The 25,297-nt window shown below is 34.6% G+C and overlaps 1 protein-coding gene across 4 annotated transcripts in view; it reads left to right on the top strand.

The window, feature by feature from the left end:
* MAP3K7 (mitogen-activated protein kinase kinase kinase 7) overlaps positions 1–24,996 on the top strand; it is a 47,360-nt gene extending 22,364 nt beyond the window's left edge. The window contains exons 9-17 of one of the 4 annotated variants that reach the window (XM_083857727.1): positions 225–306; positions 1,481–1,632; positions 2,258–2,417; positions 5,012–5,092; positions 11,266–11,330; positions 16,896–17,004; positions 19,789–19,850; positions 20,390–20,505; positions 22,573–24,996. In XM_083857727.1, coding sequence (XP_083713853.1) covers positions 225–306; positions 1,481–1,632; positions 2,258–2,417; positions 5,012–5,092; positions 11,266–11,330; positions 16,896–17,004; positions 19,789–19,850; positions 20,390–20,505; positions 22,573–22,753 — 1,008 coding nt within the window. In that variant the 3' untranslated portion in view covers positions 22,754–24,996. Of the gene's footprint in view, positions 1–224; positions 307–1,480; positions 1,633–2,257; positions 2,418–5,011; positions 5,093–11,262; positions 11,331–16,895; positions 17,005–19,788; positions 19,851–20,389; positions 20,506–22,572 lie in introns of all 4 variants that reach the window. The other 3 variants (XM_083857726.1, XM_083857728.1, XM_083857729.1) reach the window with 3 other exon arrangements.
* The last annotated feature ends 301 nt before the right edge of the window (positions 24,997–25,297 follow it).

Raw genomic sequence — 25,297 nt, forward strand, 5'->3', positions numbered from 1 at the left:
TTTGGAGGGGTATAATAACTCATAATAGATTTGAAAAAATTAACAGAGTCATAGGTGTATCTAATGTATTAAGTTATTAAAAATAATTGCATTCATTTATCTTCTAAATAAATGGGTATAAATGTAATACATAATTTACACTTAAAAATTATGAGGTACTATTTAAATAATTTAAAGACAATTGTTAATTACTTTTTTATAAAATAATTACTGCTTTTTCACAGTACTTTCCAGGAGCTGATGAACCTCTGCAATATCCTTGCCAGTATTCAGATGAAGGCCAAAGCAACTCTGCCACTAGCACAGGTACATTTGTGTAAGTTAGAGAAAAAGAGCAGCAACATAAAATGATGCAGATAGATTTTAACGCACATTCGTACATTGATTTTGAACTCAAAATGGAAAAGATTTCAAAAATCTTGAGCATCAGCAGACCCTATTTATTTTGTTAATGCCTCATACCACATCATATTTAGTCTTCTCAGTCAAATGGTTTTGCTGAAGTGTACGTGTAATGAGGAAAAAGCTTATAATAAAAGCTGTCTCCAAATGCCCATGTTCAATGTCTCCATTTTTTCCTCATGAGTGTTGCTAGCAATTGACACCCTTATACTCATGTGTAATGTTTATGAGTTGTCAGTTTAAAATTTTTCACTATTCTTGAAAGCTACACCTGATTTAAGTTGCAATCTCCACAATTTAAACTTGCGTTTCTTTTATGATAAGTTGTAGTATATACAGTCATTTAATATAAGTGCAAGAAGAATCACTAGAAAGGTGGATGGAACAAAATGTGAGCTAGACTTTGAGGAAGTTTTACCCTCAAAGAAATCCTTTTAATAATAAAAAGATCACTTAGTTTCCTCATTGTTTAGAGTACATTTTTTTTCCATTTAAGTTGTTTTTAATCTTGCATGTCTTCAGCTTCCTCTGCTTGGTTGGATTATTTTTTATCTCCAAAGAAATTGCTGCTACTTTGGATAAAGACTCAATGGCTACTTTGCAGTTTAGTGAACTTTATATTAACAAAATCTTTGCAGCTTTAGTGTTTCAATGACTTTACTGGTTTTTCTCCACCACATGATTTAAAGACGTAATTTATCACTTCATACTGTGAATATATATTGGCTGATACTTTTCATGTATTTGTGCTCGTCTATGGTTAATGATGGACTTTGTCATTAATTGTGAATGAGGTTGCTGTTGTGTTGTTAATATAACAGCTGCCCTAGCTATTTCAAAGAGAGGTAAAGATTGACTTCAGAATGTTATCATAGTATTTAGTTGCATAGTCTTTTTTCACTCCTCTTGCTTCTTATACTGATTGCCCTGTAACAGTTTTGCAATTGGTCTTTCATTAAGTTTTCAAAAGTGTTGCTTTAAAGGCAAGGTAGACTTCTGAGAGCTTTCCTGGGAAGAGATGCCCTTCAGTATTTTTAGTGGACATTCTCAAGTGCTTTTCCTTGTTACTGGTTTCTAGGTTCATTCATGGACATCACTTCAACAAACACCAGTAATAAGAGCGATGCTAACATGGAACCAAGTGATTTCCAAGGAGCTTCTACCAATGACACTATTAAACGTTTGGAATCAAAATTGGCACAGCAAATCAAAAACACAGCCAAGCAGCCGGTAAGCCAACATGTGCAATTTTGAACCATAGTAGCAAAATGGACATGGGTAGACACAAGTATTGTATCTACTCTGAAACATGTGTCCTCATTCAAAACAGTGCAAAATTTGATCCAGTTAGTTATAGGAGAAGAATATGAAAAGGGACGGAAAAATGTTGTATAATTCCACAGAGGTAAACTGGAAGGCTCTAGTAAGATCTCCAATGAAATGTCAAGAGTAGTTCATTATATTTAAAGGGATTTATTAGATTAAAAAGATAAGTTTGAAAATTGCTGCCTTAATTTGTAACCTAATTATTAGTAGGACATGCAAGGATTAAACATTCAGGTGAATTTTGAAAATACCTTGGTTTATTTCAAGTAGAATGCAAAAATAGAAAGATTCTCTTACAACAATACTGGCCTAATTCTGGTGATTTTTTTATCTGTGTGAAGTTAGATTATTTTCAAAGCTGCAGATATTTCATCTGTATATATCATTATTAGTTAAATTATTGCCATTTATTGTGTTATAAATTTTAAATCTTGTCACTTTGAAAATGCGCGTTGTAGAAACGTACTGGTGCATATTATGAAGGGGCTTCTGCAGAATTTTCTTTTCACCAAATGTGACTGTTAAACAGGGTGATCCTGGCCGTTTGAGTTTGCCCCCATCTCGTGGGAGCAGTGTTGAGAGCTTGTCAGATGTTCGCGCACGACCACCGTCAGCCCTTGTTTCCGGAGAAGCCAAAAGGATGAGTGCTGACATGTCTGAAATAGAAGCAAGAATAGCTTCCATCACAGGTAAAATTTAATGATGTTTGGGGAGTAGACTAAGGAATTGCAAGGAAATGAAGGAAAAAGGAAAATGTAAAACATATATAGTCTTACAGAAAGTTGACAACAGTAGCCATATGAAAATACTTAAGCTATTGCTCTAGTCTTGATTGTCCTTTATTAATTGTGGGGGGAAATTGCCTTTATTTATGGTTATACACTCAGCAAGAGGGAGTATTTTAATTGAGTATTTAAAAGTTTTTAGAGATTTTGTTGAATTAGATTTTTTACCTTTTTAAAAATGCATTATGAGACTTCTAAATATCAGTCTTATTCCAAATGCACAATTTTCTACTTTTTATCTGAAATAGTGTTATTTCATCTCTGCTAGCGTAATTATTTATATAATAACATTTTCTTCAGGGTTGTCTCTATAATATTTTTGAAATTAAGAGGTAGATTTAAAGTTCAGCATGTTCCCAAATAAGTTTAAAAATCTACTTTTACAGATTTCAGAATGAGAAACATAATTAGATTTTATTCACCAGGTTAAGAAAACATTATCTTTTGTTAAAAAAGCAGCTACAGGTGTTTTGACACGTTTCCTTCAGATATAAACTGTCGTTTCTACACCTTAAATCTTTGAGAGAATTAGAATTTATCTGTAAGTATAAATACATAATTTTATGGTGAAAGCAATTTTGATTTATCCCAGAAGAGTGAATTAATAAAAATATATACACTTGGCAAACACTTTCTTGTCTCTTTTCTTCATCAAAGATATTGCTTGTTAATATATGTAAACTTCATGTTTTAAGTTTCATATGTGAAAGTTTTTTGTGTTATGGCATATAACCACAGATTTAAATAATTAAACAAAATTACATTGGTTAGTTCAGGGTTATTTTGCTGTTTGAGTATTTTTCTACCAATATGAAAACTAGGGTAGCCAAGTAGCTGCAATTAATAAGGAGTTACATATCAAAATTCTGGCTTTCTTGTGCACCATGGCTATTTCATTTTTGTTCTTCATTGTGTTACGATTACTCCAGGATCTTGTTTTACTAAATACTGAGGTACTGAAATAATATTTATCTTGCCCTAAATTCTTTTTACTTTCATGTTTTTATTTTAAAGCCTTATTTCAAAATCCGTCTTTTGTATTGTCAGTCTTTGACTGGATGTGTAGCGCATCTCACCCTGAATATCTCTAAAGGTTTCTTAACACAGAAGGCAGCTGTGTGCTTACCTGGTAATAACACCATACTGGTTTTATTTTAAAACATGTCAGGACTCACTTTGGTCACTGGCGTTCTTAATGTAACTTTCTGACATTAGCAGAGATAACCTGGCCCTCCTTTGTACAAGTTTTTAATTTTCTTAGTTTGTGTTCTTTAAGTACATTGCTCTGAAATAATAATTACTATTCAGAATAATCTAAGGGCTCTTTGGGTGTTTTTTTTTTTTCTGTCATAACTGTAGGGTTTCTTTTTCTTCAAATAAAAGTGCATATTAAAACATACTATTTTTGGTTTGGGGTTCCTTGGGTATTTTTTTGCAAAATCACTTCATGCAGTAGTGGACTATGAGAAATGAGGTCAAGCATATCTGACCATAACTTTTTCAAAAGGAGGTGAAACAACATGTATTGGTTTTGGTTTCTTTTTTAATCTTGTTAACTCTGTGACAGAAATAATATGCTGTGAACCTGAAAAAAAAATCACTTGGCTGGGTGAGGATTTGGCTATTGTTAAATCAGGTTGAAAATTATTTAATATTGTTCCATCATCCTGTAGATTAAATATAAGAGTAAGTCATGTAATGCACATCGCCATTGCTTAGTGAGATGAGTATTCTACAGTTTTCTACCTTTGGAAAATGTATTCAGATTTTTCTCTAAATAGGAACAATTTATCTTAAACTACAAAAGTGGTAAAATAATAAAAAAAAGTATGATTAGATTTTATTTCGAAGTGTATAACACTTCTTGAACATTATTCAAAAATGAAAAAGCTGGTAGTTATATCAAGTTTTCAGTTATATCCAGTTTTCAAAACAAAAAATCTTCACTAGTACGATAAAAGAGTAACTGGCAGGAATGATTGTCAAATGTTATAAAATTAAATATTTTTTCAGGGGTAGATGAAATTTGAAAAAAGGTGATTTAAAGATACAAACGTACCTAGCTATTAGACTTTTTAGTAAAATAATTTGTACCCAACACTAAAAAAAAACCCATTAGTTAAGTTCAGGCAATCAAGATTTTTTTCTGAATAGGCAGGTGAAGTGAAATTATTTAATTTGTTTTCTGTTTGGATAATTACATTTGGTTTTCCCTTCTGTGTTGCCATGCTGCTTTCTGTGTTTGACTTTTGTGTTGCTAACTATAACTAATTACACCGTGTTGTAATGACGGCTAGTTCTGCATTTTTTGCTTTTTAACAGTTGCTTTACTATGTGTAAGCATGAGTGAAAGGCAATGCAGTTTATTCTGCATGACACATTTTTGCATGAACTCTAGTTTAACCAAGTATATGAACAATGCAGTATTAGGAATTTAATAATTTTGCTCTTGCCATTTTAGTGTTTTGCATGTGTATTGTATATGTGTATTTTTTCAGCCTATTCCAAGCCTAAACGAGGCCATCGTAAAACTGCTTCATTTGGCAACATTCTGGATGTCCCTGAGATCATCATACCAGGTATCGCAGACCAGGTGAACGGGTCAATTGGTTAAGATGCCGGAATAATGATCAGACTGCTAAAATACTTCTTGCTCCAGTTGCTTTACGACAGGCCCAGAAATTATCCCACTGAATTTTTCATAATGGTTACGAGGAGCATGACATTTTATTACAAACATACTTTTATCAGTAAATTATTCAGCCTTCTAATTCAAATTTATTTCTACTGACAAAGGACTTTTCCCCTTAACCATTTTGATGTTCAGAATCTTCTTATAGAGGAAAACTATATACGCAGTCTTGTGTTATTTGGTGCAAATGACCTTAATTGAAAAATTCTTGTCTAGGTAATTGTTTTGCCCAGATATTTGTTGGGTTTAGGCTCTCGTTTTTAATCAGATAATAGTAGAACAAAAAACTAAGATAAATTATGTGCAGATCTTTAAATCCATGTGATATTTGTGATTAAAACATTAACAGTCTCTGTAATTCTTATATTTGACTGTACTTTTCTAGGGCGAAAATGTGTGTGCATGAGGTACTGCTGTTGTGTTTAAGTTAATGCAAACTAAAATTACTAGGAGAAGCTTCTAATAGGAAAAAAATTAATATAGTCAGGCACCATGAATGGAAATATCATTTGGGACTTTAATGAATAATTCTTATGTATCCCAAGTCTTTTCTTAGTTAGCAGCATTACATTTTACTTTCTTTCATTTCATACTTCTGAAAGCCTAAAAATAAGTATAATCCATCCAAAACTGTGATAGGCATACCATTAACAGTATGTAAGTCACTTTAAAGTGATATGTCAGGGACAGGAAATGCAAGTTACAGTATCTAGAAATCTACTAAAAACTGTGGCCCTCCTATTCTAAATTTCTGTCATCTGAGGAAGTTTCCTTGTAAATCTTGATACTGTTAGGTATTATGAAGTTAAATGCAAAAATTTTGTACTAAAGTTTCTTTCAAATAACTTTATTGATGGTTACGGTAAAAATACAGAATATGAAAAAGTAGATTCCAAAGAGCAAAAGCACCCATAGAAAGAAAACCTCTTTGGCACTGAGGCTAACAAATTGGCAGAAAAGTTTACTAGAATAGCTTTCCACTGTAACTTTCAAGACATCCTGGCCTGCACTGACAGAAAAGAAATCCTGAGAAAGCAAGGAAAGCGAAAGTGAAGGCATCTCTCCAGTTTCAGTGTTAACTCGTGATGAGAGCCTGGTGAATAAGCTGTAATGAGTGCTGAGCTAATGAGTGCCCCTTGTCTCTGTACACAGTCTGAGCATAACAACATTGAAGCTTCCAAGAAACATTGAAACTTTTAGGCAATAATGAAGAAGTCAGTGAAATAAAATGCCATGTTGTTTTCACAAAACAGACTGTACCAGTCTATTCATTTCTTAGTTAGGTAGAGGCAGTCATTAAAAATTCTTCACCTAGTCTATTTTAATTGAACTTGACAGGATGGGAATTTCAAGATAGTTTGGAATCCATATGAAAGAAATAGAAACCTGTAGAAATAAAAAAAGGTATAGGGTTGGAAGAAGCGTATTAATGAGTTTTCTCAACATTTACTCCTAAGGTATTTAAGTCAAATGAGCAATAATAAAATTCCCTGTTAATGTTTATCAGAAGCAACTATTCATTAAGGGGAGGATTAGAGTATCACAAAGGGAGAATTTAGCTGTGACTGAATAGAAACAGAGTAAAATCCAGGGTCATGCACTAACAACAGTTTCTATAAATAAGGTGACTTGGGACCACAGCACATGCATGCGGATTAATCCCAGGTAGTATGAGCCACAAATCTAATGTACTTGTGAAAAACTGTGAAATCTTAAGATTCATTTCCAGGAAAGATAAAGAAACACACTATTACTGGCCCTTGTTGAGTTTGAATCAGGAATTGAACATACTGTTCTCGTCAGCCATATAAAACAAAGATATATGCACTCAAATAAAGAAGAGTTACTAGGAAAAGAGGGGTACAGAGAGTATAAAAACAAATCTGAAAGCATGGCTTATTTTAGCCCACAAAATAAAAGCTGAGAATGAATAATTGTTTTCTATAGATGAATCTGCAGCTTAAAATTAGGAAGAGAGAACTATTTAAGCTAAAAGACAGTATTGGCACTACAGAAAAAATATGTAAATTATCTGCAAATAAATCTGGGATTTATACTGAAAGTTTTCCGGTTGTCAGAACAGCTTTCCAGTAATAATCCCAAAGCCAGAAAAAAATGAGATTAATCATTACATGACAGAATGTGATCGTCTGTCCAGTAAACTAATTATATTCATCTATCTATTTCTCACTTGTTTCCTTTCTTTACTCCTCAGCACGAGGCTCACAGTTCTGGCCTCTGAATGCTTTTTGCTTTCTAGACCCCTAAGCTTCCAACCCCCCAAACCGTCCACCACCATTTCAATCCCAGCCAGTTATGTTCCATACTACTTCTGCCACAGAGCCAGCTCCTCCAGACTTCCCTGGGCGCTTCCCTCAGTGGGGCAAGCAGCTCGTTCCTGTCCTTGGAGCCGCACAAGCGTCGGTCTGTGCTGCTGCCTGGAGTTGTGCTGAGCACATGGTAGAGCAGCTGCTGCCCGGAGAGGGAAGCACCAGGCAGGCATGTTACCGTGAGTCAGCTGCTTTGTCCAGGGCTATTTTGGAAGTATGAGTACTACATCTGCTATCATTGGGGGTTTTCGTAATGTGTTGCCTCAATTGCATTTCGTCCGTGAACCGATTATGCTTCCAAGGTCGTAAAATACATACTTTATCAATTAAAGGTAAAATATTGGCAGAAAGGGAAGTTTTTAGAATATATATACTCTTCTTTCTAATTAAGTACAATCAGGATGAATGAATTATTTGTTTGTTTAAGGTGCTATTTTGTGTTATTAGCTTACCAAACTTAAAAACTGAAAAATGGGTCATATAATTCCTCCTTTGTGTAACAGCTTAGCAAATGAGTTTGCTCTGGTGGTATCCAGCAACCAGATAGCCTAGTGACATATCAATTCTTTTTCTTTTTAATTTATAGTATGTATAGTACAGATAATAAGCACTAACTTTATTTTTATATACATATTTATATGTAAAAAATAAAACCCCTAGTAAGTACAAAAGGTTTTAAGTATCTTTATGTTTAAAGAAACAAAAAGAAAAAAAAATCTGAATCCTAGTTTGTATACTTTTTTGATGGAAACCATTCAAGCAGCATCTAGCAAATATACCTACAAGTAAGCTTCTCTTCACTGGCAATGTTAGACATCTCGTGCATTTTGCATGTGTGCATTTGGCTTTGTAATTTTGTCATCTGAAACTCTGCCACAGCGTTATGATTTTTATAGCATTGACACTGCATAAATGATTACTCAAGATAGACACATTTTGCAGAGGGTCTTTAGAAGGTGGATAGGAATTATAGATGCTGTAGGTCTGCAGCTTTTCTATCTGCTTTTAAAATCAATGTATTCCAGAAATCCCACCCTTGTCTTCCCAGATCACTTAATTCTTCTGGAATTCAGATCAGTGTTTTAACTTCTTCAAAATGTCTTGTAACACTGTTACAGTCACTGATCCTCCTGCACTGTGAGAGAGGCTTGAGCCCTGTAGGTGTGTAAGGAAGAGAGAGAGCTGTGAGTAAATAAGAAAGTGTAAAAGGAGACCCAAGTATCTACTAAAGGGCAGGGAGAAGAGGTCATAGCTGGTCTGGATATTTGGCGGCTGGGTGGGGGTGGTGATCAAAAGCTTAATATGCTGTACAATTTATTTTTGCCTAGAGTATGTGGGGCAGGACGTGATGGAAGTTTCCTGTTCCTTTAGAATTTAATTTTAGAAAATAAACAACACTACGTGAAATGGGTTTTTCTGAGGCCATGAAGTGTATTTGTGACATTTGCTTTTTAATCTTAAAATCCTGTAAACCTCCAAAAGCCTGACACTGCATCAAGTTACTGTGGATTAACTTCTGTCCATGTACGAATCTCTTAGTTTTTATAATGGGGAAAATTGATTTTTAAATGGACATAGAGGTAAGAACAAGATCAAAACTGGGAGAGGAAAGCATAAAGAAGTACTCATGATCTTTTCAAATAAATATTTTTTGCTGTGTTGTATATTTTTCAATTGATATTTGTCTTGAATCTGGAGCAATAAGTATTTGTTGATTTGTAGTCTGTTTCTGCCTTGTTGAAGCTATTTGCCAGATGTCTGCAGTATTATACTAATTAAAATGGCATTGCCTAGTAGAGCTTGCTCTTCCCTCATGTTACTAACTTGAAGATATTTCATTTAAAGGTGTTCATTTTTTACAACAAGTTTTAGCCCCTCTTTCCCCCCCACCCCTTCACTTCTCGCAAGGCATTTTCTTTTCTTTCTTGCACCCCACCCTGATTATTTTAACATTTTGGCAGCCATGTTCTGATATTTCAGCAACACATGTGCTGGGTTCTTTAAATTCACAAATGTTGCTAATCTGAAATGAGAATTTCAGATATTTTTGCAAGCCTATTTCAGCTGAGCTAATTTTATAACAATGTTGTTGAATGAAATGTGCACATAATTTTGTATCAGTTGTGGGTGGATTGCACATATGTTGAATATTGAGATGAGCTGTGGCAGCCAGATGAAGTATCCACAGCACAGAATTCTATTAAATGTATAATCTTTTTTGTTAAATGATTACATAATGAAAAAGTTCACTGCAAATGAACAAGTTCAAACATTTTGACATAGATTTGTCATTCACGAGATCCCTACTATCAAAGTACTAAACAAACTTAGCCATTCTTGCTTAGGTAAGTATATACTTCCCCTGAATTTCAGAAACAAAATATCAAGACCACAGAACAGTTGCAATTCAAATCCATTTGCAGTCAGAGCAAAAAAGTATATTCCTGTTTTAGAGTCCTGCTCAATTTTCTCGTATGTTTGTTTTTTATAATACCTTCTATAAATTTTAAAACTTGATAAAGTGACACAAAGTATTTTTTTATTCTGTTTTGTGATAGTGTGTCCCTACATGTAATGCTACATATATTTAAAAACTTACAGGCTTATTAAATAATCAATATGAAGTAGTCTTACATTTTTGTAGTAACTGTTGCAATTCAAAACACATGTCAGGATAGGCTTGGGGTCATGGGAATGATGCTGAATGAGAAGTATCTAAAAGGTCAGCAATGTGATGCCTTTTGCAGGGCTTTGAGAGAGCTGTGTTGGTGGCTGAATGCGGGGCCGCTGGGCAAGGGGCTGCCACGGCTGCAGTACATGTTTCAGATGCTCCTTCCAGTAGCAGAGTTACGTAATGCAGAGCTAAGAGCAAGAATTTTGAGCATTGTCAGCTGTTACTCAGGACATTTTGGTGTTTCCTTTTGGACAGCTGACCTGCTCTCAAAAGATAATATAAACAATCACTGTAATAAAAATCAAAGTAGCCAGGGAGATTCTGTTGCATAATCTCCTTTTATTTTTAAGGAGATTTTGTTTCCTGAAAATGCCTTTGATTGCTTGTCAGTGCTAAAATTTAAACTGTTTTATGTAGCTGTCACTGGTGGATAATTGCGAACAGGTGGAAGGAGAAGAGGAAAAGATTACAGCATTATGCTTCGTAGGTTGATGGTGAGATGTGATTTAGCTGAATGGTCCCCTTTTCACACTTCTCAGAGCATGAGAACAGGACATAGTTTTATTCCTCTGAAGGAGACAGGAGACCAGAAGGAAGTGCTTTCGCTTCTTAGTTTTCTTGAGGGGAGTGGCACGCAAGCAGAAGTCCTTGCTGTGTTCCTTGAGCAAGCCAAAGAGCAACAGGTTAAAGCTGGCAGCCTGTTATCTTCGCGGTTTAGCTTTTAGAAATCCCCATAACGTAACGCACTTGAAATAGATGTCGTCATCAGCTCCTGCCCCGAGTACTAAGCCTGACCAAATACATGTGACAGAAGATGGTGGAGTAGAGTGCAGCAGCTATTCATGTGGTAGGAGTGGTTATTGTATTAGGATGTACTTTTTGTAGAGGCCAGCATGTTTTGAGTTAAAATTCTGCAGCTGTCTCTCTCTCTCCCTCTCTCACTTTGTCTCTGTGGATTTGTACAAATTCCAAGCTCCTCTGCAACAGTCGCACCCTTCTTATTTTGTTCTGAATATATTTCACTGGTTTGTTTTTGTTTTGTTTTTTTCCCAGCAGGAAACGGACAGCAGAGGCGCAGATCTATTCAAGATCTTAGTGTTGCTGGAACAGAGTCCAGTCAGGTAATGTCTTTCTCATCTCTTTTTTGCCTTTCAGTAAAGTCAGCACCAAAATCTGTACTGGGGAACCGATCTGGAAACCTTCACCTTTGATGCTTTCATAGAAATGATGTGGAAGCTTGGCAGACTATAGTGTTGTTTGTATTGCATTGAAATGAAATTCCGTGAGGGTAACTATGAATGAGCTCCAGATGAGAAGCATTTTCTGTATAGCTTATGCAGTATTTGTCACTTTTATGTACACATTTTTTTGTGTACCACTTAATTTGGCAGAGGACACATGTTACACAGGAAAGCCTTTTCATCTCTCTGTATGTAGAAAACAATTGTAATTACTACTTATTGTGTAAAACAGTTATATGTAGACTCACTTTCTGCATGAAAAGAAAAAGCATGTGCATCAGTATAATAAATGGTATACTAATGATGATTATCAATCTCTGAATCCTGTATGGTAAATTACGGGGATATCTCTCTATTTCTTGTGAAAGATTTACACCAGGGTGTTGTCAAAAGTTTTGTTTAAAAAAAAATACTATCTCAAAAAGATATTTTATAATAATATTGCTATTTGTCCGGTATTGTAAATGCCATGGTAACAGAAACAGTGGTATGCTACGTAACATGCTCCTAGTTTCATTTCAGTTTTAAATGTGAAAGTATAGCTAATGCTCCATTCAGATGTGTTTGTGGTTTTAATTGCTCCAAGAGTTCACAAAGGCTATTTGGTCCTTAGTGTGAATTGGAAATTTTGAGATCCATACTGTTATTTGAGTGTGGGATACTGGTGCTTAGCATATTCATCAGGTTTTCTTCTTAAACGACCTACTGCAATAACCTAAAGTAGGTGGTAATTCTTGGGTGGTGTAATTGTCAGGGAGATAACCTTTGATTTTTCTTTAATTCTATGGAGTATGATAGCCACAGAAACCTCATCAATCCTGTAGGTATTAGTAAATTTACTGCATATATCTATCAGAAAATAACAAGTCTACGTAAAACATCTTAATATCTTCAGAGAAAGCAGGTTTGTTAGAAAGAAATTAATCTCCAAAATTTAGGAACTAATTTAGCCTAGTCATTTAATTGTACAATTGAAATTATGCAAGACTTGGGGGAAAAGTTAAGTGACAATACATCAGTTATGCCAAATTGTGCTGATTGATGTATGAATATATTTAATTATAGCTTTTTTATTTAAAAGTTTTCATTCTGTTCATTTTAATGAATGGTTGATATTTCAGATTTTCATCATTTGCTTCATATCTTAATAACTATTATAATCTTTCTTTGAAAGCTGTTCTACTGCTTGCATGGGTATTTTAGCTAAATTGTCCTTGTGAAGAGAAGGATACAGAAATTTCGTTTTATGTCAATTTCTCCTGTGGGTCTATAGAAGTACCAGAGTCACGTTTTACTTTCTTGCTTGTGGTAATGTACATATTGGAAGTGTAAGCAGAAGAATTATAATTATCTCTTCTATCCTGCAGTTTCTTTGGAAACATTATGGTAAAATCTGGAAAATGTAATATTTTAACACGCATGAAAAATGCAGTTTTAAAGACATTTTTGCACTCTCTATATAAACAAATAACGAATTTTTATCCCCTTTTTGATGTGAGGAGAGATAGAAAAGTCTGCTGCAACTAAGGCTAACTTTTGATGTACACGTGCTTGTATATTAAAAAAAAATTGGAAAACAATGAAGAAACAGCACAATGTAATTATGGCTACATATTAAGATTAATCTTTATAGGTTTCTATAGGACTGGACCTCAGTGCCTTGATTTTTTATTAAAAATTTTGAACTGTTATCCGTATAAGCAATCTACAAGCCAAAGCGGAAAAAACATCTGAGTGGCATAGCTCTGGTCAGTTTACCCAATCTTCCCATATGCATCATACCATATATAGGGTATCCTTTCTAATGTGAAAATCCCCTTCCCCCTCCCTCCCTTCATTGCAAACATCCTTCTTCCCTGCATTCCATTCTCCCTTACACCCACTCCATGGCACAGCTTTTTCACCAAGCAGCCATGGCCCTGCCTGCCTCTGCTCCCTCACCCAGGCCCTGAAAGGCCCTATCCCACTCAAAATTGAAGGATTGCCTCAGTGCCTCTTTTTTGACTTTTAACTCTTTGACACAGTAAAGCTGATCAGAAATGTTTTTATTGAACGTATTTTTCCTGAAAATTGCTGCCATGTCCATAGAAAATAGTTCTGTTACAACTGCTGGTTTTAATTAGAAAGGTTTTTCCAATTCAAAATGGAATTTTTCTTAAGGAGAAGGAACACACTAGGCTTGTATGTAAATATTCAACTATATGAATATATAATATTAATTAATATACAATTAAAATATATATGTGCAAATAAATATTTAATAATATATATACCAAAGTTTGGGTGATTACCTGAAAGGGGTGGACCAAGACTCTTGGTCCTGTGTACCTGTTTGTTTTCATTTGACCAGCTTGTATGTTTTATGATTGTATGTCTATTTTATGTCAGTGTGCTCTTAGAAGAATTTTTAGTGTGGCTCGTATGGCTGACAATTATTATGTTTAACTTGTTGAAACACTTCAGGCACTTTAGGGTATTGCTCTTACTGGTGTTCTCAACAGCAGACAGTAATAGTGCTTTGCAGAGGGTTTAGCTACTCAGCATCAACAGTTTAAATAAGAAAATTTGCTAGGTCAAAGCTTTTCTATCTTTGGATCAGCTGTTTAAATGATTTGGTGTTGAGAACACGTGTTTAGGTCTGAATTTTCACAGATTTTAGCACTTGGTGACCTTAGACTCATCCTTACTCCAAGTGACATGAGCAGCACTAATGCAACTGTCACTTCTAAAGTCAAATGCTACCTTTTCATTTGTTTCTGACCATATACTGTGATGCTCTGTTAATTTCTTTCCTTTTTTTTTTTTTTTTTTTTTTTTTTTTTGTCTTGGAACTGAATTGTTTCTTCTGCCTATTTCCCTGTACGTGCACTCAAAACATTTTAGTGTGTCATCTCTCTAGTGCTGTTGCTCTTACCTGAACACCTTTGTAACATAGAAACAGATGTGCACTCTCTTTACTGGAACTACTAATATTTTTGGAGATTTGAAGGAACACAGCAAATTGCTATTTATGCGGCATGCAGTCTTTACAACATTTAATGTTTTGTAAGAATACTGAGAAACATCTAGCATAATGATCTGTAGGTTGTGATCTGATGCCCAGTGTGGTATCCATCTCCTTGCCTGTCTATCTTTTATTGGTTTGGTTGTTTTGTACTCATCTTTCACTGTACTATCATAAATACAAAAACTACCTACTTTCTCTTTTAAACATTTTATGGTTTGTTTTGGGACTGTTGGTTTTTGGGGGAGAGAGGGGGTTGTAACCGTTGCTAGGCCTTCATAACTCTTACAGTTTACTTTGAAGTGAAAAGAATTACTGTACTAAAGAAAACCATGTACTGACCTGAGCAGTTGAGAAGCAAGGTCAGAATGTACGTACCCATATGCATGCAAGCTAAGTGGGGTAATTTGGGGATCTGATATTACACAGATGAATCATTCTGTCCGTGAGACTGTGAAATTTGTCACAGAGGCACATTTGGGTTTTTTTCTCCCCTTTCACAGCAAGATAAAATTCACAGATGAGATGAGGAAACAGGACTAGTAATGATGATTTCTTTAAATTGTGTTGCCTGTTTAAAATAAAGTTCAGGGAGGATTATTCTTCAAAGCATGCCAGCTTTTCAAGACTGTAAGTCTTTGAGAACTGGAAGCTAAAAATGCCATGTGGGTTTGACCACCCGGCAAAGATGATTTGAGAGAAACCTGCTAGCAAGTCTTGATGAAGCAAGGATGAAGGGGTAGCAGAAACTGATTGCTAAAGTCCAGACACTGGTTTATCTGTCAGAGGGGCGGCTGTCCAGGTAGCCTAAAGCATCTCACTCAACACGTGCTCAAACACTGTAATGTAACCAGTGTTCAGTTTGGGAAACTGCCCTTCAGCTTCATAGTGCTTTTTATGCTTCAGATGTGATTCCTTCATTTCTGTATCTACTGGATTTCATGTAAATGATGATATCAAGGATATGTTTTTTGGTTGGTGAACCAAAACAATCTGGTAAAGCACTGAGAAGTTACTGTAACTAGAGCACTTCTCAGGTGCCCTTCACTATCCACTATACTCAACAAATCTTTTTGTTTAAAGGACTTTTATACTGTTACAAATGGTTTCTCTATCTTCTGATCTTTTACATCAGCAGGTTGTGCTTATCGTTCATATCTGTGGACACTTAACAGTAAGCTCAGCAACTTAAACCTTACTTAATGTCAACAAAGACTCCAACACAAAAGATTTTTCAAAATATCTGATGCCATCATCTTGAATGTACCCATCAGATTATTTCTACAGGTTATTCTCTTGTTTCTAGATATTAACATAAAACGCGAAATGTTTAATCAGCATCACAGAAGAAAGACTGCATTTGAAATCATGGATGTTCAGTGTGTAGAATCTTGTTATTCTTTGCATTGTTACTTGGCTGGAATCCTGAATTTTAAAACTTAAAGTAGGATATTTGGAAATAAATACGTCATAAAGAAATACAGTTTCTAGTTAATGTACATTTGAGTGCTTCTTTTGAAAAATTGAGTCATTTAATGAATCATTTCATGATAAATACACCAGCTTGAAAATAGTTGTATTTTAATAGCATCTTTTTACTTCATTTTCTTCTGAGAAATTTCCTGGGGCTTACAGTCTTAAATCCTTTACTGTGTTAATTTAATGTCACCGAGGGGGTATGTGAAATAGAAACATATACATTGTAAATAACATTTCTGGAAAAGCAGCTTAGTAGAATAATGAAGTCTGTATTATGTTTTTGTGCTTTGGTAAACAAAAGGATTGGAGGAGTCAAACAGTACATGAAAAAACATCCTTCAGAATTTTGGTTTAGTTCTTAATTTGCATCATGAGGGAGAATGTACTCATTTTGTGATTGATGTGCTTCAGTTGACTGATCCTTTTTGATTAAGCTCTTTTTTCATGTTTTCTGAAGATTAATCACATAACCTCTGAGTTAACAAAAGAACCAGAAGAAAACTCTAGATTAATACATGGTAGTCTAGTGCAGCTACTAAGCTCTATTCCTTTAATTGAATGTAGTTCCATTCATTGATTCAACGTTGGAAATAAATTTTATTTCCTCTTTATGTTACCGAGCTGCTAGATTTCACTGAATGATGGTGCGAAAATCACTAGACATATTAATAGGATTTTCTGTAAAGATCTTGAACATATTGTTCAGCACTGCTTTTTGTTATGCTGAATAGCAAAATTGTATCAATTTCTTTTACATCGTAAAGAAGAAATGGGGATGAAATTATCTCTGCAATGCACGTAAAGTTGACCAAACTATCAGGAAAGCATTCAGGGTAAAAGCTTGGGGAGGGGAGAGTATTTTTGAGGATTATAGGTTCAGATTTCTTCATTTTTTTTTTTTAATGAACTACTCAAAAAAATCATCTGTTAACTTGTCATTTTGTTTTATTTTGTCATTTCAGGAGAGTAGAAACAGCAGTAGATCATCTAGTCCTAGTGTGAGAATGATCACTACCTCGGGACCAACCTCTGAAAAGCCAACACGTAATCCATGGACACCAGATGATGCAGGTAAACCTTTGTTGATTATGTAATTTTTTTGCCTGTAAAAAATTAAAGTATTTATTTGATTGTGGTATGGGGCGTGTGCTCAGACATTCATAGAAGTGAGAAATTAAGACAATGATTCTTTTAAGTTCTGCTTAAGTCCAGTCATTACATTACTGCCTTGTTTTTCACATATGCTTTAAGAATACTTTTTTATAGATTGTTAAGTTACATGAACTTGTAAGCATTTTGCTTGTAAGAAAGTACTGTAAACAGTGCTGATAGTAATATTTAATGAGGATCTTGTTAGCAGTGTTTTTTTACTATAATGTGGTTTTGGGGAATTAGGGGAATAGACATCTTGGAACATTTTAGTCTTGTCCATTTGTATTTTGAATACACATTTAAAGATTTCATTGCCCCAACATCTGGAATTAAATGTTATGTAGGTGAGTATCAGCTGGAGTAGGTTACTTCTGTTTACCACCTCTGTTGTAATTTTGCTTATGCAGAATGTAAATGTGCACACAAAATTGCTGGTTTTAAATGTACTAACATGTATCTGTAGAAACATAGTAAATACTTCTACTGTAGCATCACTGTTCTTTTGTTATGAAATAGGGTTAAGAATGAAGATAATTGAATAGTTCAATTTGATTTTAAAAGTCATTATGCATTCTGTTATAAAAAGAACCAGTTCTGGACTCCAGGAAAAAAATGGATCCCCAGAAATTCCATTTTAGAATATAAATAAAAATTACATTTTTGTTACCAAAATGTTCAAACTTAAACTTAGTCCCAAGATGGTATTTCACAGTGCCTCAAATTCTGTGATCTTTTTCTTGTGATCTTTTCATCTGAATGATCAGACTCTTTTCCTCTAACCAACTGCAAAATGGAAACCCATGTGGTGACTGACTCTTGCACAAGGATATGTGTATATATATATAAATATGTATGTATATTTGCACACTTGCATTTTACCAAATATAAGGTGATTATGTAAGATGTGCTTTCCCCCCTCTGTCCTTGTTAGTGGGAGGACAACACACTCTTGTGTTTTGCTTCTCTGTTTTCTTCTTTCTGTCCTTTGTTGCTTTGCCTGACCATAGTCAGTGCCTTGTCACTCAGCTTCCCCAAGCCCTTGCCCATGCTGCAGCCCACCCTGGGCCCTCTTGTGCAGCATGGAACCCAAGTTGCTTTAGGCAGTGAGAGCATTAACAGGAATTACTGCCTCATGTTGGAAGCAAGCTCTTACCCAGTCAAGGGTTCATTGGGAACTGAAAGCTGCAAGTCGTGAACCAGTGCACCAAAAGTTTGTGCCAAGTTTTTGGTCTTAAACGCAGCACAGCACTGGGGCTAAGAGTCAAGTATATCTTCTGGCCCACAGAAATCACTCATCTTATACTCAGGTAAATACAGAATGTGCCATATGTATATTTTTTCTTGCTAGGTTTATGTAGGCCATGTTCAAAGAATTGTTCAGTTTCTGAAGAGAGAAATAATTTTGGCTTTTTGTAAAAGATGATACGTTTTTAATTTAATGAAGCAAAGTGATAAAACAAGGATGCAGCCGAATCTGGTCAATCAAGGAATATTGGCAGTTCTGTGACACGGTGCTGAAACACTCGGGAATGTCACCTAAAACATTTACATGTATTGATATATTTTTTAAGCATTGCAATGGTTCCTTCATTGTCACAGTGTCCATATATGGCAATAGTCTAATGTAGGGAAGGATTTTTCATGTTGACTGCATATAAGATACCGTGGGGATGAAGTCTCTGGTTTTAGGGTTGTTTTCTTTTTCTTTTTCCTTTTTGTTTTTACCACCTTCCAGTTTCCTTACAAGCATACACTTAACCACTTTTTCTCCATTCCCACCCTCTTATTTCTGTTTCCTTTTGAAGCTGCTCTTGGAAATAGCATAGTCTTTGAGGGCAACACCTTAGTTTCTCTACCACGACTACTCTGTGGCAGGTGCTTTTGGGGTATGGGTAAGCAGCCCCTTTTTTTTCCCACCTACCCTCCTCCATATAACCCTCTAGTAGCAATTATGCGGCTGTAAAATCAGTAGTTTCTCCATGTGTCTTTACTCCTGTGTCTTTTAAAGCTTAACAGTAACCTTGTGATCCCCAGATAGTGGGCTACTGAAAGATAACAGTGCAGAAACATACTAAATCTGAAATGAAAGCTCTAGAGAAATCCAGAGTAACTGCAGTGTAAGAAGAGAGCAGCCATGCCCAGGAGACAGACTGGTTATTGGGTTCCTTGCTACCCACAAAGTATCTATACAGAGCAGAGAAGATGCTCTAGAGCATGTTGTGAGGAAGATACTTAGAGACCTCACTGGGAGCAGGTTTCAAAACTGAGCGGGAGGTTGTGCTTATTTTATTTTGGCAGAGCTGATTTGCACAGCTTCTAATTTTAAAGTCTTTAGATGCATGGGCTGGCTGGCTGATCCTTCATAAACAAGAATGAAATAGCAAATTCTTTATAAACAGAAATTATCACAAACTGTACAAAAATAGTATTTTTAAAGTCTGTGTGCTGTTACGTGGCTTCTAGAAATTTAGGTTGATAACCATATTTATTTTTTCTTGGTAAGATAGACCATACTTTTGATGTTCTTAACTATCAGAAAAACAAAATGATTCATCTGCCTTGGGACTGGAACGCTGCTATTTCCATTTGCTTATCCACATTCAGATTGTGTATTGTGAAATTACTTAGACTTCTTGTTTTTGTCCTGTAAGAATAGAATTAAGTCTTTTTAAATACATTAAAGTTTTCTTGGTATTGTTACAGAGACCAATGGGTCAGATAACTCCATCCCAATGGCATATCTCACATTAGATCATCAGTTACAGGTAATAAATACACAGTTTATTAGATTCTCAAGTTTGCATTTCATTCTAACATGTGACTTTGGGGCTGCAAAATATAGTGCCACATATTTACCTGGGTTTATGTTCTGTCTAATTTTTGACCGAGGCTAAAAAAATATATTATGTAATCTGAGATTGGTTGACTCAGGTTTGATCAAGCTATTAAAAACAAGCCCTGGGAAACATGATCCCTAAAACCAAATGTAAGCTGAGTTTGGCTGTCAAAATAAGACATTATTTGTATAAGTGTTACTGAATCAAATTGTTGTATACACTTTATTTTTTATGTGTGGGATTAAACATTGCTTTGATTTTTGTGGCAAGTGTTAGATTAAAAACCTCAGATTTGAGTAAACTTTGACATCACTGCAGTAGTATTTTCCAGGGCATGGTTTAACACTTATTTTTAAAGGCTTACTGGTTTTTAAAAGACTGTTATAAATACACTGCAGAGACATTCTAACACAGTATTTACTAAGATATCAGTTCATTAGTCTTTAACATGTCTGATTTATTTTCAGCCTCTAGCACCATGCCCAAACTCCAAAGAATCTATGGCTGTGTTTGAACAGCACTGCAAAATGGCACAAGAATATATGAAAGTTCAGACAGAAATCGCATTGCTGTTGCAGAGGAAGTAAGTGAAATGTGTTTAACCTTTTCTGTTCTTCTGTTTGTGTCCTATACACAAAGTCTGTATATAGCAATAAAAATACATAATAAAAAGTAAATAATAGTCACTGTGACTATTATTTCTGGCTTTATGAAGTAAAATTTCATAGGGCATAATTATTTTCCAACCTTAAATTCAGAAATACTGAGCTGCTTAGTACAAATTAAATGTTTAGAGCAGGTAATTGAAAGTTCAGATCAATATCAAGACTGTTCTTCCAGACAAGTCCTACCTAAGGTCATGGCAAATCTCTGTATGTAACAAACTGGTAATGTTTGTTTGTATCATCTCAAATGAAATGCCTGAACTGTTAAAGAACCTTGGAATTTAATTTGCTACACTGTCCATTAAACTATTTTCAGTTGTAATTTATAGATAATTGCTTAGGTAACAGATTCTAGAGTTTTGGGTAATATGTCAATGTTACTCGTTTTGCAGTTAATTTTAATCATATATCTGTTTTTTGTCAAACACTGCATTTACAACAATATTATCAGCATTCATCTTATATTCTTCTGCCATGGGTTTAAGACCTGATGCTTAAAAGCTGTTACATACCTTCTCCTTGTGCACTGGAAATAAACTCTTTCTTCTTGCTTTGCTTACATGTATGAGGAAAGCAGCTGCACATATTGTGTTAGGTCAAATATCATGCTGATTCAGAATTTGAGTTCATACCAAGTTCTGTTTAGTTCTGTTTCCTGATGCTGGGGACCAGTTCGAAGAGGTCATAGTCGCACACTAGACCAAATAACCAGTGTCTGACCCACTGCAGGAAAGCAGCTGTTTAACAGAGAGCTTGCCTTGGTGTTTGTGGATTAGCTAATGAGCAAAATGCATGTGTAAACCTTTGTAGAGTAGAAATAGCATACAGAATGAGGGAGAAAATGTTACTGTAAGACTGGACTCTATCACTTTGAGCTTAGTATTCTGTGAACAATTTGGTTTTTTCGCATGTAACTGTGAAAGTGATTGCATATGTAACTAGGATTTGATGGGGAGATAATGATGCTAGAGTTAATTCCTTAATTTTGATTCTATTTATTTTGCACCAATGGTCAGTAAATTATTTAAAATATATTTGTTTCAAAACAGTTAGTTCTCTACTTTTAGATTCCTACCGTTTTGGTGGGGTTTTTTTACTCTAGGAAGTTTTTGTTCACATTTCTTTGAAACTGTTTTTTCTTAGTCAGAATGTAATTGTCCATAGGCATTTAAACAAAAAAAGATGTTGTGATGGATGAATTTAATGCTGGTTAAGGTTCAACCCTCATACAATTACTAAATTTTCTTTAACTAATTAAAAACCATATGGCAGCAATTAATTAACATAAACTTTTTCCTTTGCTGTTCTGTTGCAAAAATATTGCTGTCAGCTTGCCTTCTTGTCACCTCATAACAAAACAGTAAAACAAACTGCCACATCAGTTTTGCAGAAAAAATTATAACAAGATTATCAGTTTGTTTGGGCCTATAAAATATTTGCTAAAAAAACATGTTGAACACTTACAGCATAAGTAATGTGAAATGCCAGTTACAGAAGTAATTTCCTTGATTCTACTTTTCCACTGCTTTAATAAGTTCAAGTACAGATAGAAAATAGCACTTCACTAAAAAGTTAAAAAAATAACTGCAATTTTGTATTCTAAGTTGCCTTTTAGAGATTTAAAGTGTACATATAGATACTGAAAATTGGAGTTGAATATATTTATGAAATTTTGTGTGGCTCCTTAGGTATTTTACTGTGACCTGTAAAACTACATCTGAAAGACATTATCTAAAGGACAGTTTTAGAGGCTGAGGCTCAGTCTCTCAGCTATTTTAAAGTTTAAATGTGGATTTGATATGGAAGGGAATTTTTCCCCAGACTACATTAAAGAATAGCATTCTTTTGTCAACTTCTTTCGCAGAAAATATCACCAGCTGTGAGTTCAGATCAATACTCAAATACTGATTTGAAACATATGAAGTCATCTACACAGAAATGGGAATAGAACATAAATGATGATGACTTTTTTTTTTTTTTTTCAGACAAGAACTAATAGCAGAACTGGACCAGGATGAAAAAGACCAGCAAAACACATCCCGTCTAGTACAAGAACATAAAAAGCTGTTAGATGAAAACAAAAGTCTCTCAACATACTATCAGCAATGCAAAAAACAATTAGAGGTCATCAGAAATCAGCAACAGAAGCGGCCAGGCACATCATGATTTCCTGGGACCTTTCAAAGGAAAAATATGCACAGAAAAGACTGATTTTTTTTTATTATTATTATTGTTATTATCCCCTATTATGACAGCTCATGAGTGTTAGCTTCTTGGTGTGATCTGTACTTGTCTGCTACACTTAACATCATTTAATTTTCTTTTTCCTAGGTGAAATCCAGTTCAACAGGTTAATTGAATAGGGTGAAAAAACAGTAACTTGAATTAACCAATAGCCCTCAATTTAAAGCAAGAAGAGTGGCTGTTTGCATGCTCCTTGTGTGAAGGCTAGCCTAAAAAGTGTTGAGGAGGCTGCTAAATTGTGAGAACTTACTTTTAGTTTTTTGGTGTTAACCTCAGTAAGAGCAAAAAAAAAAAAAAAAAACAACTTTCCTGTTTAAGAATGGTTTTGTTCCAGTGTCTCATCTCAAACTATTATTATGATGATTATTTTCATAATAAACTGAAACATGCACCAAGCTGCAGAGGTGATGTTGGCTGACCAGAGTAATTCATGATGCATTAGTGATGCCTTTTACCTGTAGGCATAGTGTATTTTTTCCACATGCAAAATGGTAGGCAAACTGATGCTGGCATTCTTGGTTCAGTGCTTGATAGCCCTGCATTTTGACTAATATGTTTCTTGTAATCTTGCATTCATAAAATATTTGAAGTAAAAGGCTGTATTTTGTTTACTTTCTTGGGGTGAATGACGTGCAGTTTCATTTAAATACTGGCCAAAAGTTAGGAAGGTGATTGATCACCGGACAGAGTTGTTTCCTTGTATAAAAGAGATATAATCAAAAATATGTAAAATCGTGTTTTAAACCTTTAAATTTTTTGTCCCTGTAGAATCTTTGGAAGGAAATTCAGAAAGAGAATTAATATAGACCTTGAAATATTTGCTCCCTTTGTGGCTTTACTCCCTTACTGATTTTGTTTTAGAAGCTTTTTTTCTTAAAACTTATTGGTGAAAGGCATTTACTATAAATGTAAATAAATTCAGATAGGGAGAGAAGAGTTTTGGGAAATGACTTTATTTTAAATAACAAATTATAGAATGGAGTTGAGTATGCAAATAGTGGAAACTATTAAGAAAATTAGGGAAATAGCTTAGATCTCTATCAGGAATCTCAGTTACTGCACTCATTTGAACATAGCTCAAAGGAAGTTCATCACAGAATGCCTGCTGCCTTTGTGACTGAAGAATTGCATTTAATGAACTCGAGTGGAATATGTGATGCTCAATGTTGTTATTTATCATTATTACATATGAGAAAATAATTACTTGTTTACACTGCAGATTGATTATTTGGATTATGAAGTAACTTTTAACTGATACAAAAATGAGGCACTTCTATATAAAATGATAAATTACTCCTTACATAAATACATAAGTTGCTGATGTTCTCAGTTACAGGCAGGGTTTTAGTAATACTTTTTTGCAAAGTTAAAATAGGAAATTGAAGTTTAGCTACTGAGCCCTATAAATAAAAGAGAAGTAATCTGAAGTTTGAAATACACTTATTTCAAATGAATGGTTACTAATACCCATGAGCAGAACTTGAAAAAATCCTAAGGGGAGAACCTCACATTCTTTCTCTTCCTGCCTACTTGATAAAAACCATTAATACTGTTGTGCTTATCTGTGAACAGCAAAGGGGACAAACAACTTACTGAACATCCTGTCTTGAAAATAAATCCATTGTTGGCAAATCTTTGGGAGTTAGGAACCTTTCCCTCGTTTTATTTAAATAAAGCAAGGGTTCTCATTCCCAAAACCTTAACAGATAATTTGATTAGTTAGCTGAAACTGATATTGGGATCAACTTAAGGGCACACATATTTATAGCAAAATGTAATTGGGGGAGAAAATAACTCTAGTATTAGGAATAGCACAAGTTATCCAAAGCATTGCTGTTCACATACATCTGTCCATCTACCAAAATGGAGACACTCAGTGATCAGCAGCTTACTTAACATATGCTGAAGTATTAAGTAGAGCAGGATAAATACTAATGTTCAACTTCAGAGGTATTGATAGTTACATACACAAAATCATTTCACAGGACAGTTTTTACATTTTGCTGTGTAGTAAAAGAGATATGCTTAAGGTAAATCAGTGTCGTATGTGAAAAGTCACTTTATGGCAAGGTTTGAATAATGAAACTGAAAGCAGTGATAAATTAATGGTACATAATACAAAAGTAATTTTTAGCAGTTGTTTATGATTTTTTAGGGTTTACATTTTAGGGTTTACATTAGGGTCTCAGATTATAAAATAAGTGCTATGCAACCATGCACTGTTGGCTTCAATCAGTAGTTGGTTTTATCACTCTTTTAATTTTCAAAGGGAATTTGGAGTTTGACTTTTTGCCTTCCAATTGTCCTTCTCTTAATTTTACAAAAATTTTTAAAGATACTTGCCCAGATTTCTCCCTGAGGTTTTCCACGTGAAAAGAAATGTTTATCGTAAAAAAACCTACAAGGGTAAAACAGCAGTTTGGGCTAAGAAGAGTTTAACAGCTTAATTTTCAGTGACCTTTATTG

The sequence above is a fragment of the Zosterops lateralis genome (genome assembly GCF_965231275.1).
Source record: "Zosterops lateralis genome assembly, chromosome: 3".
NCBI lineage: Eukaryota > Metazoa > Chordata > Aves > Passeriformes > Zosteropidae > Zosterops > Zosterops lateralis.